The sequence below is a fragment of the Eleginops maclovinus genome, chromosome 4 (assembly GCF_036324505.1).
Source record: "Eleginops maclovinus isolate JMC-PN-2008 ecotype Puerto Natales chromosome 4, JC_Emac_rtc_rv5, whole genome shotgun sequence".
Lineage (NCBI taxonomy): Eukaryota > Metazoa > Chordata > Actinopteri > Perciformes > Eleginopidae > Eleginops > Eleginops maclovinus.
This window is the reverse complement of record NC_086352.1, coordinates 14329607-14349013: the sequence shown is the minus strand read 5'-3', so window position 1 is coordinate 14349013 and position 19407 is coordinate 14329607. Positions and strand designations below refer to the sequence as shown.

At 40.5% G+C, this 19407-nt stretch overlaps 2 protein-coding genes across 2 annotated transcripts in view; one reads left to right on the top strand and one right to left on the bottom strand.

Moving 5' to 3' along the window:
- elp4 (elongator acetyltransferase complex subunit 4) overlaps positions 1 to 4031 on the bottom strand; it is a 48707-nt gene extending 44676 nt beyond the window's left edge. Inside the window, exons 1-2 of the mRNA XM_063881921.1 lie at positions 3854 to 4031; positions 2091 to 2126 (exon numbers count right to left, since the gene is read on the bottom strand). Coding sequence (XP_063737991.1) covers positions 2091 to 2126; positions 3854 to 4031 — 214 coding nt within the window. The remainder of the gene's footprint in view (positions 1 to 2090; positions 2127 to 3853) is intronic.
- A 37-nt stretch (positions 4032 to 4068) lies between these two features.
- Positions 4069 to 15992, top strand: immp1l (inner mitochondrial membrane peptidase subunit 1). The gene is made up of 6 exons (XM_063881922.1): positions 4069 to 4219; positions 10811 to 10921; positions 11027 to 11115; positions 11260 to 11386; positions 15157 to 15267; positions 15835 to 15992. The coding sequence occupies exons 1-6, from the start codon at positions 4112 to 4114 to the stop codon at positions 15913 to 15915; spliced, it is 627 nt and encodes a 208-aa protein (XP_063737992.1). The 5' UTR covers positions 4069 to 4111; the 3' UTR covers positions 15916 to 15992.
- The last annotated feature ends 3415 nt before the right edge of the window (positions 15993 to 19407 follow it).

Sequence of the window (19407 nt, the reverse complement as noted above, 5' to 3'; positions counted from 1 at the left end):
TACATGCTCACTGCATTTCATGTTGTTATATAAATATTTATTGTACTCTCCAACCAGTTCTATTTGGTTTGTCAGAGTAATAATTATGATGAACAACTTCCAAACCATTTGTTAGAGTTTTCTACATAAATACTAAAACTATGACCAAATCTAAGATTAATTCATATTCAAAGTACATCATTGAAACATTTAAACACAAAACAAATAGGCCACATTTAAAAGTAATTATTATGGGTACATTAATGGACAAACACATTAAATTGAACTAATGGAATGAAAGCGTACATGGTCAACATAATAAGAAGCTTTGTTCGTTCTATTACGAAAACACCAGATGAGAGACCTTCAGACAGCGGCCATACTGAGCGGATCCCCCTCGAGTTGACAAATCGGGAAGGACAGTTCAAGACACTTCAAAGGCCGACAACAACCAGCCTGATAATTTTATGTCCGTGTCTCACAAACAGGCCATCACAGCTAAAGGGGGAGACTGTAGGAGACGACTGCCTGAAACACAAACAAACACACTCCAAACTACACCCCCCCATCACACCCATTCAAAACACACAACAACACAGACAGCACACTGTCCACACACACACACACACACACACACACACACACACACACACACACACACACACACACACACACACACACACACACACACACACACACACACACACACACACACACACACACACACACACACACACACACACACACACACACACACACACACACAGCTTTCAGAGACACAAACACAAGAGAGCTCACACACGCATTTCACCTTTACTGTGTCTCTCATTACCAGATGAAACCAACCGTACATTGATTCCCAAAATGGAAGGGAAGAACGCATTAGTGTATAATCACTGACTCCTGCATCGATTGGGGGGGTGAATTAAAGGGCAAAGCAATATCATCAGTTGGTATAGGCCTTTGCTACACACAAATTACAGCTTCAAGGGAAAACAAGAATACCTTAACCTTACTGTCTCCCAGTGCATATAGCCTAGCCTATGATGAATGATAATAACAATAATAATACAGTGGAAGACATTTATGTGTCTAGAAAAACTTGCTTTAAATGTACTTCCGGAAACTTCTACATAACATCTGCAGATGAGCATATCAATTAAGAATCACAGTGTGCGAGTAAACACCTGGGATTCTAGCTACAGACCTTCAAGTTATTACAATATTTACCACTCTGATAGACAGTGATACACTAACTACAAAGAGCCCGAGAACAGACAGACAGTATCATTAGCTGTGGCATGCTAAGAAGTGCTACTGAATTCTGTTGTGGGGATATATTTGATGTTTGGCTACACATGAATATAAAATATGTATTATTGCAGTGATGGGTTAACACAGAGTCATTTATCTATACAGGTTCTCTATTGACAGAATTGCTTAAAAGCTGAAGGTTATAATGCTTCAGAAAAAGTAGCAATTATGCACCTTTTTGACTTGGGGTATTAAATATAGTACATAATGGATCTTTCTAAACACCAGTGCATTAAAGTCTACACATGTATCTACATCAACTGTAACAGTAATGCATTAATTGCAATGTATCTTTCATTGTTCAGAGCAACAAAAAGACATGGCTTCAGGTATTAAACCATTCACTTAAAGACTTAAAATCATCAATCATTGTGTACCATGGATTCCCAATCACCCACAGACTGTTAGATAGCTAAAATAAAAGCTGCTTCCAGCTGGAAAACATTTCTTTTTAACTTTCATGAGAGTGGATTGAGCAGAGCCCACTGAGAGTAGGTCCATTATTATAAATATTATTCTAAAGATTTATTTATTCTAATTGTAATTATGTTAGCCACTTTTGTACGAAACAACCATTACAGTATGTGCCAGAAGGGACTTTTATAACTATTTCACACGCAATATCCAAAACTTTCATATTGCCATTGATTTGCAGTGGGCCTAACAACACCCCCTTAGCTGTGACATATTCACAACATACCATGGCGTGCGTGACCTACTGCTTAATTAAGAAAGAAAGTAATCATTCCATTAATAAGGACCTTTAAATCATTGTTCAATTTGTCAGGCGAGCTCACCTATGAGAAGTACTGTTCCAACTGCTAACCCGCCACCTGTAAAAACAAAGAAAAATATCTTCTTAATTATATCAGTCACATATTACAGGCACTGAATCAATGTGAACCACTTTGAGCCACCCTTTGGCTGACTGCTGCTCCTTTCACTCTCCCTCCATGTCTCCAAAGCTGTGGATTCATCTTTATAAGAAAAGAGCCATTTTTCACAGCAGGCATTTTGACTTGTCATAGTAGGAAAAGCACAGATGTTTATAATAACAGTAATAAAGGCTGTGTTCTATTCAAGTGTCCAATTAAGCTGTGACAATGAGCATGACAACAGGACCTTGAAACTCAAACAGATAAAAAACGACGCAGCCATCATTCATTTTGTTATTTACACCTGGGCCTCTCCTACTGTGACATGTCAAAATGCCTCCTTTGGAAATGGCCAATTGGAGAACTAAGCATCTGAAGAGACAGCTGACATGTGGCTTTCACACCATTATGGCAAGAATTTTTTTGACTATGTTAAACAACGAGGACCATTTCTAAACTAAGAGCATTTCAGGATAGTTTTTTACTAACCTGCATTGCTTATAGGTTCTGCTTGATATTGGACTGGCTGGTAATCTCAAAATTAAAGTGGCCTCAAAAAGTTTAAGCGAAAAGAACAAAGAGTCAGCTGTTGCCACGCACATGTTGCATCATGTTATATAGAATAACTATAAAACAGATCAAACAAACTAAAAAAATAGGCAGGTTACAATGTTTCTATTAAGGCATTGTTACATTTCTGTCAGAACTCCAAGGCATAAGAAGAGAATAATGGCCCTTATCAGATAATGACACACGGAATTCAATATCCCAATATCAAAGCTTGCGAGATATATTTCTTTATATAAAGGGGGAAATATTCTATAAAAAGTGAATAGAGACCTGTTATGTATTGCTTTAAATATGGCCATAAATATATAGAGATAAATGATACCCATTCAGGCTTCAAGATCAAAAACCAAATGAGGATGAGGATAGGAATTATTTAATTTAACCTTATTTAAAGATCACATACTTTTAAGTTATATTCGTTTAGAAACAACAATAGTGATGTTCCTCTTAAAATATTTGCAATCTTTTATTGGTACACTGTTTCATTTATTCAGATAAACTCCTCCTAATCACACACTTTCTGACTTGTTGGTCCCTCTGCTCATGTGGGTCAAATTTAGATTTTTAAGTGTTGCTGTCTGTTTTTACATTCTGATATGTGCATTGAGATAGAATAGGGAAAATACAGTTGTGTGGGTCTTTCATAGCTTAAATCAGACCAGGTTGACATCCTTGCTGTTGTCATCAGCATAAGGGCATCGATGGAAGAAGCACTACCATGGTTTAAAACATACTCTGTTACAAGGAACAATCCTGTCGTATTTAGAATCCAAACATAGTTAAAATACAAAGATTAAAATGACTGATTATGCAGAATTTAATCAAATACCCTTAAATTCAATGTAGAGTGGTATGTGAACAGGTTCCAACCAAATATGCCTTAAATCTGCATAGTAGCCTATCTACATTGTTACATTTCACACATTTTGGACAGGTTCTCTGATCCTGACAGTGACAAAACTGCATATTCTGTGTGAATCATACATTCCCTCTTTGGGACAGTAATCCGATCCATTTTTTAGCAGGCTGAAACGCAGGGCTTAGCTAACGTTACATATATAAACAAAGTTAACGTTAGCCTGTGTAGCTAGCGCATACACTAACATCAGACTGACCCAGCAGATAGTCGAGAGACGTGACCCCAGTGGAAACTAAGAGTTGTCCATTTTGAACCGAGGGTCTGGTACCAGGTATGGAGATTAACTTGCTTCTCGTTTTCTTCTGAAAACTCGTATTATTGAACGGTGATCGTTCAGCTGAGGGTTTACCCACACTGCTCATGGGGGCAGCCATACTGTTTGTAACGTGGTGACGCCTGTTAATGTTTTGGAGCGTGTTGTCCAATCACCGAAGACTTTAGTGTCGCTCGACCAATGAGGGCAAAGATTGTTGCGGGGCCAAGTGTGAGAACTGACGAACGCGATTTTTCAATTTGTTGTGGTACATTTAACTGTCGGAGCATTGAGTCACTCAGTCAGTCGGTAAGTAAAGCTAAAGCCCCTTCTTATATTTTTTATTATTAACATTAATGTGAGCTTATGTGCTCTATACAATGGCCAGCTGCTATTCCGTGCCTAAAAGAGTCACCTAACTCATGAGGGTGTCGCTTTGACCTTGTTGGTTCATTTCATTACACTACAGAACCTGCAAACTGTTTTACAGAAGCACTATAACTGCCAGAGTATAATTATAATCAATTAAACTGTATGTTAATGTATTACATATGAACAAGTCGGCTCAATATTCCATTCTAGGACTTATCGTAGATGTAAAAAGGAAAACATACTACAATGAATGAATGGGGTACTTATGTGCAATTTGCAGGAATCAGGCGTACACTAAATTGCTTCATTGCATAACGGATTACCTTACGTGTCTTACATTATATGTTTTAAAAACACACAGCAATATGTAAATGACAGGCATAGCTCACACCTGTAAGTAAAGCAACTATACCAGATAGGGGACTATTTTAGACGAAATTTGCATTTATGATTTACAATTTTTGCAAATATTACAATTATTTATTATTTTACATAACAATATTGAACAGCAAGATTTAATGGTAAAATTATGCAACTATTCCTGCTTACCTGCTCTACTCCAATTCTGTTATCTTTTTTGGTTTAAAGAGTTTTATTAAACGCAGTAGTCCAATTACATTTTATATAATTTTATAGCCAAAATGTTGAAAAAGTGTTCTGCTGAATACAACCTTGAACTTGGAGTATATTTTCAATATTACTTAAATTGTCCTTATTACATTCACATTTGAGCCTATGTGACAACACACAACCAAGTATTGCATCTGTACAATCTATTTCAAATAATGCACACTGTGACTCCTCTTTTGTATGTTTAAGTCTCCATAAGGAACAAAAACTAAAATACTTTGAGCTTATTCATGTTTTTGTAAGGGATGTTAAGGGCTAAAGTATGGATTGTAATGCAGCACATTTCATAGTAGGATAAGGGAGGGTAAATAATAAAATGATTATGTATGTATTCCATTTAGCTGCAGTGAGAGCCATTTTGCCACTCCACTAGCACAGAGCCATTGTCATTGTTTTTAGTAATTTCAGTGTCTTTCCTAATATGACAAGTCAAAAGGTCCGGTGTGAGGAAGGACTACTGATCATGGAAACTTATTTTATATTTTTTAAGAATACTCTGTCTGATCAGGCAAACCGCTGAACGGGAAAGGTCAATTTATTTTGTACTGTATGATGTCCACTGTTACTAGCTGACTGATGAATGATCAGTGCAATCCTTAAGGCAGCTGTAAAAACCTTTTTGTGGCAGAGAGAGGCCAGAGGCAGCCCAAGATCACAGGACACTGTAAGACTCCCGAGGAGGCAATAGCCCAACTGCTCACTTTACAAATGCTCTCAGCAGAGGCAGTCCTGCTGTTTTGACAGCACTGTTGAGATTTATATGTGCTGACAGGAGACCAAGGGAATATATCATGACTGACAACACTGAGCATTGTGGAAAGCCTATACGAGACAAATAAGATGCGAGACTGACCTGCATCTCAGACAGAGGAGAGCCGGCTTTAGCAGTGCAACTTGCAGGATGTAGTACGTTTCTGTGGAAACTTTCTCCACATCCTCTGCACAGTGCCAGTCACCTTATTTCCAATTGTCTTGAATCCCAATTTAACCCTTGGCTCTGTAGCACAATCCTGTGTGTTAGTGTAAATACTGCAGCCTAATTGTAGAAAAACAACATAATTTCCCCCCTTTTTCAATATGTCATCTGTGCATGTTGGTGTTTTTCTGCAGTGTTTTATCAGTCTCTGTATCTGATTGAGCTATATAATGGCAGCAGTCATAACATGTCAGACTTTTCCTGGTCAGATTGTTTTGGTTTCTTCAGTGTAATTCTGCCATCAGTGTTGAACTGCGAGAAGCAGTACACTTCTCGCGTCCGGGGGATGCAAGATTATCATCAACTTGCACCATATTTGTTTAGTTAGCCACAAAAGTAAAGTAATATTCTAAGGGCTCAAGTACAATAAGCATAGGATGGGTTTTGTAACCACCTGATGTTGTCAAAGGATTTTTCCATTTATTCAACATCCACTGTTTTGAAAAGCTGTATTTAGATTCTTTGTTAATATGGTATAACATACAGCAAGCCATATTTAGTTTGACTTACTGGATAGAAAAGAAAATGACAATAAAGAGTAAGTAATTCATTTAGAATGTAAGGAAATCTCATAGTTAAAAATCATAGGTTTGCCTTAAGGTTCAGGTGTCTGTCATTAGCTATTGTCAAATATATATGGGGCTTTGTTGTGAACAGGCAAGTGCCAAAGACAAACTCCTTTGTGAATCTGATACAAACCATGATAAGATCTTTCAATTCTCTCAGCACCAGGCCAGCAACATGCATTCGCTTTGGTCTATACAATAAGGCTTAGTTGCTGATTTTTCCATTCTATGTAATTGGCTGGGGACTCTGTCAACCCACACTTCCTTTCAATTCATAGCAGTTGTATTCATATCACTTGGCTATTATTTGCTCTGTCTGACCCATTGATTGTAGCTTTAAACCCTCAGCTCCTCAAATAGTAACCTCGCTCAGCTGTTTCACGGCTATGTTGCCGTTAGCAACAATGAAAAGAGCAATATGGAGATCAGTTGCTTCAATAAAGCTTCTGATAGAAGGCAGACCTAAAGGAGATGGGGGCTAGACAGAGTTCTCTGTGACTGGGACTTTTACATCTGTCACTCTCCATCTTGCCAGGTGTCTGTGTCTAAATCAGCAGGATTATCTCTGATTGAACTGATAGTTGAAACAGACCCCCCTGGTTGCCAAACCTCCTCCTTTTTATAGATCACATTAAGATCAAATCAAGCTCTGCGCAACAGGACTAATGCCCCACCCTCCTCTGCCTTCTGCTGCCCAGAGGAAGACATCAGAGGTGGGATTGGTCCCCTCTCTGGTGCTGCCTGCTCCTCCAGACTCCCTTCCATCTGGGATCCTCAGGGAGAAAAAGAATATCTGACAAGGGGCTTGTAAGCCTCTTAGCCCCCCTGTTGCCCAGCTCTCTCTCAGCCCATGTTTTCCTAATTTAGTTGTGTAAGGAGTCCACTGCAAGGCCCTTATGTGATGTTTGGATTCGGATTCTCTTTGTGACTCTAATAGACTGGCCGTGTTTTTCAATTAACACTCCTCAGCCAGTGGCAGGTTCGACTCTCTTGAGACCAGTAGCGGTAATTCCTTTTTGAATATTTCCTTATGGCTTCAATGATGCGTGTTTAATCAGGTATCAATGTTGATATGCTGTTATTGACTTCACCTTCTCTATGTTTTTTGGTTTGCTGCTCCTAAATTAGCTTAGTATGTGCAGGTATTTCAATGACACTTGGCAAAACCCAAAAGAACTGGCTGTATAACTTCGACAGAAAAAGGACAGTTGATGTTTTCATGCTGATATGAAACTTCTTTGTGTCATTATTATAAAGCGAAAGATAATAGCCTTTATATAATGAGATGAAAAAGAGTGTCTTTATCTTTGAACCACAACCATTAAAGTAAAATGGGATATTGCTAAGGGCATTTCATTGTTTACATCCTGATAAAGCACTATGAAAGGACAATAACTACTTGTCCAACACATATCAACTTTTGAGAGACTGCTTTTATTTTCTAGTAGTTTTATTGTCAAAGCGACATTCAGGCAGCTTCTTCATTAATGTCAATACAGCAGGCAGGAATAAGCATTTGTTTACATTTTATTTGTGTGTCTCAAATTCTACATTTAAAATGCCTTTGACAGCTCGATGGACACATTAATTGGCATCCCTGTCATTGCTGCACTTTCTTCTCATAGTTGTTATTGGCAAAAAAAAAGAATGTATCTACTTGTGCTCGCTCTGTCCTGAGTAACGGGCCCCCTCAGTAAGAGGATCACAGAGTTAAACACACAATGAAGTGTTTCCATCCACAGCTATTCATTTGGGATCCCCCTCTTTTCCCCACTGCAGCGCTGTGCTGTGACCACGGGAGGCCGGTGGCCACAGATGGTTCTGCAGAGGGGGCTGCACTGACTTACTTTGTTTTCCAATGAACATGTTTGGTGTGTAATCCTGGATTAACAGAGAGACTTTGTGTTCATTTACAGCTGTAATACAGCATTCGATTAATGTTGGTGCTCCCCAGCACACACATGGACTGGGTATTAGGGCCAACAGATAGTGTGGGTTGTCTGACTCTTTGCCCTAGGGAGTTAGAGGTAATAGAGATCTAATCAGAAGTCTCTGTGGATGTCCACCTTATTCTGAATCCCAAAGGAGTCACTGCGGCTCAAATACACTCTCTATGAAACACATAGGTAATGCTTTTGTCTGTGCACAGTCACACCACATGCGCACACACACAAGCACACACTATCAATGACAGAGGGTGCCTCAGAAAACCAGGCGGCTGCATATGGACTCTCTTGATATCAGTCACTGGCCGTGTGATCTTGTTATGCAAAGTCCCTTAATCCCTACCTATGATGAATGCAGGCTGGAATGGAGGGGGGAGCTGAAACAGAGATATGAGGGCAGCTGTAAGGGAGGCAGTCCACTGTGCTCTGCGAATGAGTGCTAGCAAAGATTCCTGATCCCCAGCCTAGCAGAAGGAAGAGCACATGTGAGATCATGTCTGAGAGTGCTTTACAGTCCTGCAATGACAGAGCTGCTGCTGGAGGATGCTGAGGACAAGACAAATAGAGTAGAACATGTCACCTTAGTGCAGACCTAGAGATTCACATTAACCTTTAGACCACTCGCTTCCCTATAGAGGAATTATAGGGCCAGAGGTGTTATTGTACCAGCTGTGGAAGGACTGAGTTTATAGTTCCTGTGGAACAGCACAAGAGAGCAGAATCTGACTGGAAAGGTGCACCTCATTTGGGCCCTGTGCTGACACCATATATGTCCCCCATCACCTGTTATTCAGGGTTGCCAGGGGTGATCAACGAAAAGTGGGAAGAGTGGAAAGGCAGCACGCAGGGAGGTGAAAGGATGAAGTTGGTCTTTTTTGGATCAGAGAGGATGGTGAATGGACCAAAGAGACAAACCCTGCTAGGGATGAACGAATAGATAGAGGGTTTAATAGGTGGAATATAGTTGGCATGAATGAGAGAGCATTGTGTGTGTGTTTGTATTTGTGTGTGAGAAGAGCAGAGGGGGGTAATGGGATTAGGGGTAACACCTTTGGCAGGGCTGGGAGAGCCACCTGACACCCGGTCTGTTGGGGACCTGGGGAGAAAGGGGGGTGGAGGTGGTTGGGCAAGGGAGAAATTGGGGGTCTAATCCGTGTCCATCTTTGGGAAGTCATTCCCAGAGCTCTGAGGATTTGGGGCTTTGGTTTCCGCTCTACTTGCTTTTGTTAATAATACCCTGGGAGGGAGAGAAGACATGGAGAGAGAAAGAAGGAAAGAGACAGAAGGAATAAGGGAGACGGAGGAAAAGATTTCTTTACCCTGTGGCGGACTGGCAGGACGGCGGCCTGAACTATAAAATGTTTGAAGTGCAGACTAACGTCTAAGCCGAGCTTTATCTATTCTTCTCAAATACATAGAGTTTCAATCTGTTTGTGTGTGTGTGTGTGTGTGTGTGTGTGTGTGTGTGTGCGTGTGCGTGTGCAGGTGAGCCTGCGTACACACTGAGCATGGCGGTGTGTAAAGATTGACTTACTTTCTTCTCTCCGAACAACAGGTTGCAGCTTGAGTAAAAGTCAATAACCTGAGTGTGGCTGGGATGTTTGCTCAGAAGACACACGGTCCTTGTGTGTGTTTGTGTGACAGAGTGTTTGCGGGGCGGGCGGATGAGTGCTGCTGGGGGTGTCTTTGTGTTTCTATGGTGCTGACAGAAGTTGATAACTGCTCTAATGATTGTGGTGGTAGTGGAGGCAGCACAGTGTCAGCGGTGGAGCTGCATGGCTGGATGTGTCACAGCCTCGGTGTTTGTCCATCACCTGAGCGCAAGGTGTCGATTGGTCCATCCTACACAAGAGCAAAGTTCAGCACAGTTTTCTGGTGTGAACCGGCCGCTCAGCGTCTGAGAATGAAACACCAGGGAATGTGCCATCTTAGCAGTAGGCCAACTGTGACAACCTTTCCACACCTTTAAAAATTAAACCCCAAACCGCTTTTGTTTTAGTAATATTGTAAAAGACATAAGCCTACCATAAATGGAGCAAAGGTTGAGTCCTTTACTCACCACTGTATGTTTAATAGGGCTCCACAATATATTGTTTTTAAGGAGAGTATCAGTAGAAAACTGTATATTTGTTTTATTGTTGGTGCCTTTTTTAATTAGTTTGAATAAAGAATGTTTACACATATTTTTTTAATTTTTGAGCAAGCAATATTTGTATTTGAATGGCTTTCTAAAAAAAAACAGAAAGGAAAAGTAGATTATAAAGGGAAGTATCAAATATCAGGCCTAATATTGGATGAAATATTGTTATTGCATGTCTTCCTCATATCATGTAACCCCTATTGTATAGAGCATGATAACAATGTACACTGACACCGTGTTATAACCTCTGGTTGTGCTTTTGTGTTGCAGGTGGAGATGTTCCGCAGTGTACTGGGGAAGACCTTGGGCTTTGTGGGCTACACAGTCCAGTATGGTTGCATTGCACATTGTGCCTTCGAATACATTGGAGAATTTGTGGTGGTTCGTAGGTTAATGTTAAAGAATTGACGTCCTGGCCGTTATTTCCTTTCTCAAATCCTGATAACAGATCTATACACAAGAAATAATGATGTATTTTTGCTTCAGTGTTCAGGTCCATCCATGGAGCCAACCATTGTCAACCATGATATTGTCTTCTCTGAACGAATGAGTCGTAAGATGTGCAAAATACAAAAGTGAGTTACATTCAATGGGTTCCTATGCATATGGCAAAAATAGGACAACACATGTTGAAAGCAAGATATTTTGCTTTATTTTTTGTGAATGACCCCACACTGAGGTGTTGAAACTAAGGGATGTTGTGTATGTTTTCTTTTCAGGGGTGATGTAGTAATTGCAAAGAGTCCATTTGACCCTAACATGAACATTTGTAAAAGGGTCATTGGACTGGAGGGGGACAAGGTCTGCACAAGTTCCCCGTCAGATCTGTTCAAGGCCCACACATATGTGAGTGTGTTTACATCTTACATTTGTTTAACATTTCCATGATTTCCAGCTGCTTTTCTTATACTATCCTGATAACCTGCTTTCTAAAAAAGGTGCCTTGTAGCAGCTTTAGAGTCTCTTGGGGAGAAAAAAGACTACGACTAAAGAATGTGTTTACAATAAAATACTTGATAGTTTGTTTCATCCTAAAATGACAAAATCTCTATGCATAATGCAAAACCGTCTCTCAGTTGGTCTTTGGTTTTCTTTGTGTGTGTACCACAGTCTATAGACTATCATAGTTGTTTACATTTTAGACGGCACACATCCATTTTGTGTCATTGGTCAAAATATCAGCTTTTGACAACACCTATATTTCCTCAGAACAGTGATAAAACCACAGAGTGAGCAGGGGTTCTGCTGCTGAAACCACTGTCATTGCTTTTCTATTACTACTCTCCCCAACGCCCACAGCTCAGGCCTGCAATCTCTCTGAAGCCTGTTAGAGTTAGTGCCAGTCGAATGGACAGACTGATGGGTGGGCGGAGGTGTGTGTGTGTGTGTGTGTGTGTGTGTGTGTGCTTGTGTGTTTGTGTGCATACGTCGGCAAAGCAAAGGTTGCGTTGAATGTTTTTGAATTTATTGTGCATTTTATAGACTATGGGCAGACTGTTGAATGAGTTCAGAAATAAACATAGCATAAGGCCAAGTCTGTAAGTGTCATTCAACAAAGGTTTCCTCTTCTACTAGCTTCAATCCCAGCCCCTCATACACAGGAGTGGACTTGTAACAGGTGACATCATTGTGTTTTGATCCCAGGATGAACTGACAGTCCAGTTTGAGTCATATTTAAGTTTCCCACTAGGTGCACTAAAGGGTTTGGCTGGCCCATAAATGCTTATTATCATTTGGCCATTATGACTAACCATCTCATTGGGTCTATGAGGGGCATTCACACTAAAAATAAGCTCCAATGTGTCCCTAGTAGCACTGATAGTAGAGATGATGCTTTGGGCAACCTTTTTAACAATCATGATGTTAAAGCATTCGGAACTCACACAACAGACACGGTCGTATACGTCCAGAACTTTAGAACAAGTCAAAAGAAGTATTTTGCCCAGACTGGACAAAACGTAATGCCCTCAATAGTGGCTAAAATTGATTACAAAAATAATTGGTCTGAAAAGGCACACCTGCCTAGCTGATGTTGTTCTAAAATCTTACAATTGTCTTCATCACAAACAGTGGAGGACGAAAGCTTAAAATAACTCTTCCCAAAGCTGATTGTCACTGAGCTTTTATTTTTATAAAGCCTAATAAGTTTCCCATGGTAAATTATTTCATTATCTCCCTGGAGCAAAATCATCTGCTTCATGTGACAGCATTGGAGGTAGCTGAGAAAACACCCGCTGACAATATAAATGTTTGCGTTCCCTCAGGGACTTTTTTCCCCAGAGGATGTATGTTTTGTCTGTGACTATTAGGATGGTGTTAGGCATTAGGGTTGGACCTGTAAAGATGAATTTTGGAAGCCAATGTTAGACCCTGTCATCACCTCCTTTCTGTGTCCTGACAGACAGGCAGGTCCTCTCCTCCCTCAGAGATCCAACAGCCGACTAATTGCCCTGTCACCTTTTAGGAATCATTTCTGTATCTGAGCTATTGTGTCAAAACAATGACACTTGATCCCAAATATTATAGCAAAGCGAGGGAGAGAGAAGGGGAGATAAAATGTCCCCTCAAGTTATGTTCTTTGCAGTAAAGATAGACGGAGAGATGTAGTAGAAGATGATCTCTATAAGCCAGTATGTATTTAAGCTAAACGTAGTTCACTACCTCAATCATGTTAACGTAATGAGCGCTGTAATGGTGTGGTTGTTAAACAACACACCTCCGCAGCAAGGAGAGCTCTAGTTTCAGTGCCTCTTGACACGCCTTTGACAGGTACACAATGCCTCGCTTAGACCCAGCTTATAACTCCAGGACGAGGGCAATCTCTGCTCTCATTCACACCAGAGCCGCCGGCAGGGCTGATCAAAGAGACTCCGCTTCTGAAAACTATAACTATATGCCTAAACTGTTAGGTTTCTCCGCACCACCCTGTCTGCAGAGAAGTGTCTCAAACACAACGCTCGTGCTTAGAAAAAGAAATGATGCTCATGGCTTTGTGGTCATTTACAGGGGCATTATCTGGCTACACCGCTGTTTAGCATTAAACTACCTTTAATTCAGAGCCTCACCTTTTGACTTACTTTCCCCCCTCGTTCACACACCTGCGACTTGCAAGGTGATATGCATGAGCTTTTTTCCTCATTCTGACCACAGAACAGCAGATCAAGTTTCAGACCACTTCACTTTCCCACTTTTCTGAAATACCGCTTGGATGATCCTTAAAGTACTTTTCGCTTTATTAAGGCTTGGATTTCTCCATAGTGTCATTTGTTTGACGGGTCTCAAAATCCAAGCGTTATTTCAGCTGTTGCCGATCATATTGATCGATCGTCATAGAGGTATTCCTCAAGCTTGCCTATTAATAAAGCAGAAGAGATGTGGAGAGTGACTAAGAAAAGCTTCCTCATTTCCCCGAAAGTGCTGCAGATTGAAATGTCTTAATCAAACCTCCACGTCTTAAGGATAAGTACAACAAAGATAAAGCTTTTTTTAATAGAAGATGCAGAGATATGGGGGGGTTCTGGTTTGGCAGATGACAAACGGTGGTGTTTCTTTTTCCTTTGCTTGGGAGCCAGCATATGTTACCATGTTAATGAGGTGTAATGGTGGGAATCCAGCATGCTGACATATGGTTCTCAGATGACTCCTTTAATGATATTCATTTGTGTTGTCGTTATTCAGTGAGTTGTTTACCTCATGTTAGGTCAACATGTCAATGGCTCGTGATTATGTCACATCATCTGTCTCAATTATCGAATATGAAAGAAAACGCATCATCCCAGTAGGACTGAAGACTTTAATCAGAGAGCAGGGTGATGGGACTGAGAAATACGAGCAGATGCAAAGATGTGATGTCACCTCAGTTTGTGTATTATTCTCTTTCCTTATTCATGTTGTTCTCTTCTCCAGAAGACTTTTGCCGTTAAAAAGTTAGGCACCACAAAAATAGACTCGTGGATTGTGATGCCCATTATGACAATATAATGTGTTGTTGATCCTGTCTGCCCATATAGGGGGGACAGCGCACTTAATTAGGGCCTTGACAAGCCTACTCTCCTAAAGTGATGAGATTAATCATAATTGGTGTCACTGTGAATTAGAGCCCGCTTGGATGAGCGCCCCACTGGCAGGTCAGACCGCGGTGGAGACCCTTGGACACTGCTGCTAGCCGAAGCTTAGCCCTCTCCGTCTCCCTATTTCCCTCTCCCTCTCTGCCCAGCTATCTCAGGCCCCTCTCCTGCTTTGCCCTCCCTGGGTAAGAGGGGCGCAGATCTCAGCCAACAGCCTAATGACCCCGTTTGAAGTTCTTCTAAATCCCTCCGACCCTGCCCGTTACCCATGACCCCTCTCCTAAGACGGTTCAGGGTTAAAAAGGGACAGGCAGGTTTGACGTTAAGATAGGTTGAGGAGGGAGGGCCGGCTGAGGCGACTTGTTGGGGGTAGGGGGTGGGGTTAAGGTAGATTCTCACTGAATATCATTTTTATTAATTAACTCACTTTTACGTGTTAAACTTAAGTAGTGCTGCATTTTTGGAGATTTAATAAAAACATTTGTGGGTTGAAAGAGTCCACATGTTTATGATTTTGCCCTCTTTCCATGTGTGTGGTGATGTGTTTAGGTTCCAAAAGGCCATGTATGGCTAGAAGGGGATAACCTGAGGAACTCCTCTGACTCAAGGACCTATGGCCCAATTCCCTATGCCCTCATCCGAGGGCGTGTTTGCTTAAAGGTAACTGGTGTTGTGAACTGCATGTTGTGATGTATTTATTTTTGATTCATAAAAAATATGTTCTATTGCATAATGAGGAATAGTTTTGATCAAATCTTTCAATCATGGGGTCTACCAGTGCTAGGTGTTGAGCTCCTCTTCATTTGGTTTTTCATTAGTGCAGTATGGCCATTTTTAAGCACAATTGAGAGACGTGAGTCAGTTGGAAGTTCAAAGCAAGTGTGTCTGATTGACCAAAGCCTGGACAACATATTGTCTAGCTTTCCATTCTGCTGTGTTGTCATGTCACTGAATGTCATAGCAACCACAACCCTGGAAACAGGTCAGCCAACCTTCTGTCCCTCTGATTGGACAGCGGCACTCCACTGGAGGCCCTATAACGACAGCTGACGAAATAACAAGATCTTCTATGGAGTCAAACGCATTATTAAAAGGCATATTAGCAAATGTGTCCAAAAAGTGAGATAAAGAGTTGCACATGATGGTTAGGAGTCATTTATGTTATTTTGTGAGTCTAATCTCTCTTTTATTAACCCATTGTTTCTCTGTAACCTTTGTCCTATACAGCTCTGGCCACTGCATAGTTTTGGGAGTCTCAGTGAAAGCCCAAGCAGACGGATCATTAAAGCTCGGAGTGACTCAGACTGACTCATTCACTTTGTTTGCACCGTATGTTGCTTTGTTTTCAACCATTTTTGAATAAAGCTGATATTTATATAAATGTGTATTTTAAAAGGTAGTTATTCTTCAATCAGGGTACCCAGTCTTTTAAAGGGTTAAAACATGCAACCGTACATTATACTTGCTTCATCTTTAGATTATTTGTTTTGTGATAAGGCCTTGTCATCTGGGGCTTACATTGTGCTGGATGTGCAGCACTATACTATAAAAAACGGCACTGCGTGAGCAGCAAATAAAGCTGCGTCTCTGAGGAACTGCTAATGGTAGAAAATGGGCAGCACAACATTTATGTTGAAGATTGTGCTCATTCATTAATAAGACAAAATAATTCAACGTTTTGAATAAAAATATTATGGGATGGGTACTTATTGTTGAATTTAACTGTTTAATTTAATTTACTCTGAAATGCACCCAAACAACTATTTGCAGGACAACTGAACAATTGCTTTAAACAGAGATATCTGTCTTAATCTATAAACTAGGACCAAAGGAAAGACATGCTTTTAAAAAGATATTATTAATTTCATGTTTACTCTTTCTTAGTATTATGGTAAAACAAAAGCTCTCTTATTATTTAATATTTCATTAGGCTGCCAAGGCAATGGAAAAAATGTTAACATTTCCCATTTAACCATACAATATTAATAAGCACTTAGTAAGGGCCTCACTCTTCACTGAAAACAGTGCGTGTGTCTGTGGAACCAAAGCAATCCTACAACCAGTATTCAACATGCACTTAAGACACAGCATTATTATCAGCTTCCTGTAGTAACCAAACATCGGTAATGTGGTTTACCTTGTCAGGGTGAAGGACTAAGAAAAAACTAATAGTTTAGATTGCTGCCAGAGAAACCGAACTTCTCAGTCATATAAACGTTTAGCCAGGTTTCCTACAGGATTTTAAGAGAAGCGCATGTGAATGACAAAGAGGTAATGGGAAACCTAATGAGGCAGTAAGAAGAAAGCATGACTGTAGCCGTAGGTCTTATGTTTTGTATCTGAAATAATACATAAGCTATAACTAAAATAAATGCACATTTATTTCCATTTCTAAAAAGCAGGTCGAAACTATTCTCTAACTAGGGAGCTAGCCCTAGTGCAACACATAGTGACTTAGTGAAAGCAATAACTTCTGACCAGAGTCAAAAACTAAGATGGTAGTGACATTATATTTTTCAACAGCCTGCTGAATCTCGCAGTAAGGCCTGCACTGCAGCTACATTTTAAAGCCTGCTCAGGCCTTCTTGGACACGGAAACATAACAGCACATTCACATACTGAGCTGTGGAAGCTCAGCTGGTCATTCTCCGAGGCAGAGAGGGACTCTTCTCCTTAGAGCTCCCCAGGGGAAGTGAGTTCCCGGCAGCCGTGGGTCCCTGTCCAGCTGCCTCCTCTGTCTGGAGGGGGCCAGAGGGTCAAAGACAAGGCTCCCTGTGACACTGAATTATCTGCCTGAGTGTGATTGTGCCTGCTGGGAGGGACGCTCAAGATTGTGTGAGCGTCTGTGTGTGTGTTAACATGAAAAATATTTATGCATGATTTTGCTTCGAGCACATCTTTGTTTCTCAAGGTTTAATATTCATCTGCTGCGTGTCAACACGGTGCCAGTGTTCAGCTGAAATGCTGACACAAGTAATCTTAGCATGCCCCTTTAAAGATACTGCCCCATAGGGGAGGGAGCTCTCACTGTTTATTGTAAATCAAAACCTGGTGGATGACAAGCTCTTTATGATTTAAGTAATGTGAACACGGTAATAGCTGAAGATTTGGGATTCACACCACCTAAACAAGTACAGGACAAGTATATTTTCCCATCAGGATGAAAGAGGCCAGCTTTACAGTTACACCTGATCAGACTCTCCTCATGTAGTACCTAGATGTAAGCTGCATATTACTAGAAATATACAGATACATCCTGTATGTTGCTTTTGTTGATGTACTGTGAGTTGTGTCAGGAGGCAGAGTTTCATAAAGATGACCGGGCAGAGGTGTATATCATTATCATGCTGAGTGGGCACAAAGCTGGGACTGAGGCAGGAAGAGATAGAGATCGGAAGAAACGGACAACAGACAGCTGTGCTGAGCTATGCAGCACCACAGAGTCAGGCTGTGTGCTGTCAGCGGGGCTGAAGTGTGTCTGCTGCTCGGTAAGAGAACAGGGGGACAGAACACATGTATTGTCATAGTGTTGCTGCTGAAGCTGTATATCTCAAATATGAAATATCTGATGTAAAAGGAGTTTTATGTTTTGATATGAGTTACTACTGATTGCTATCTTGCTATAAATTATTGCTTATTTCCTGTTTCTGCCAAGCCGAAAGATAAACCTTTGAAAGGGTCATCTTTCTAACAATGCAGCGAATCAGAGTTGTCATCTTTTTTATTCATGCAGTCATTTTTAATTGTCAATCATGGTGCCTACAATACCAACAAGCACGAACCCACAGTTTTATGGTACATTGAGGTGTGTTTTGTTTGTAGCGGCTGGTATAGAAATGTTACCGTTAAGTTTCATATATTTTTGATTTAATTTATACTAGAAAGAAGTCCTTTCATCAGGGAAAAAAGTTCTGGGCCATAGTGTTTTATCTTTTGTCAGCTCATTTAACCGATGTAGTTAAATATCATTCACGCCTGGGGGTCCAAATCTTCGGCAATCCAGTCTTTACAGATTCAGCCCTTGTTGTTTCTCTGCCACAGTCAACATTTTAAGACAAGGGTTTCTCTATACCGCTGTAATCATGTTATTGCATAAAGTGACAAAATTAGCAGAGCAAATTTCCCTGAAAAATAGCTTATTATGATAAGCACTTTAACAAGAGCCACATCAATTAGTCAATAATGCAAGGTTACTAGATTTCTGTTTATCAAATATATAATCTTTTCTTGGCAATTTGGATATTCAAGAATGATTTCAGTAGTTTTATATCATTAAGCCATTCATTGAACATGATTTCCTTTAAATCAACTTTTAATTTTTTTTTCATTAAGATGATTATTATTTGTATCATTATTATTTCTGTTATTATAATTGAAATGCAGCACAGGTCCCTCATACTTGCCCCTCTCTGCTGTGTTTCCTGAAACTGTTGCTCTAACTAAATAAAGGAGTTAAGCAAGAGGAAGATGACAAATAACCGGAGGCGGTAGAAGGGACAAGAGGGAACTGGAGTGGAGAATAGTTGAATATGGGGTAGAGACAGGAAGACAGGCAGTATCTGTTTGCTTGATTCCTTGGTTCATTTCAGGTTAATTGAATCCTTTAAAAGTGCAGAGACACGTGAAAGAGGAGAGGGAGGTATGGGTAAAGAGAGTAAGAGAACCGCCCGTCACCGGTAATGGCCTGGTTTGTTTGTTTTCATATCCATGGTAGAGAACGTGACCCAAAAGTAAACTTGGGTCAGACGCTGCACTATTACTCAGACAGCCAAATGTCTCTTTTAGTGCTGTCTGCAAACA

Excerpts from the sequence above, each read along its gene's own strand:
- immp1l (XM_063881922.1), top strand. The coding sequence starts at position 4,112 with ATGAGGGCAAAGATTGTTGCGGGGCCAAGTGTGAGAACTGACGAACGC. Across the intron at positions 4,220-10,810 it reads TTGAGTCACTCAGTCAGTCG|GTGGAGATGTTCCGCAGTGT; the intron begins GTAAGTAAAGCT and ends TTTGTGTTGCAG. Across the intron at positions 11,116-11,259 it reads AAGATGTGCAAAATACAAAA|GGGTGATGTAGTAATTGCAA; the intron begins GTGAGTTACATT and ends TTTTCTTTTCAG.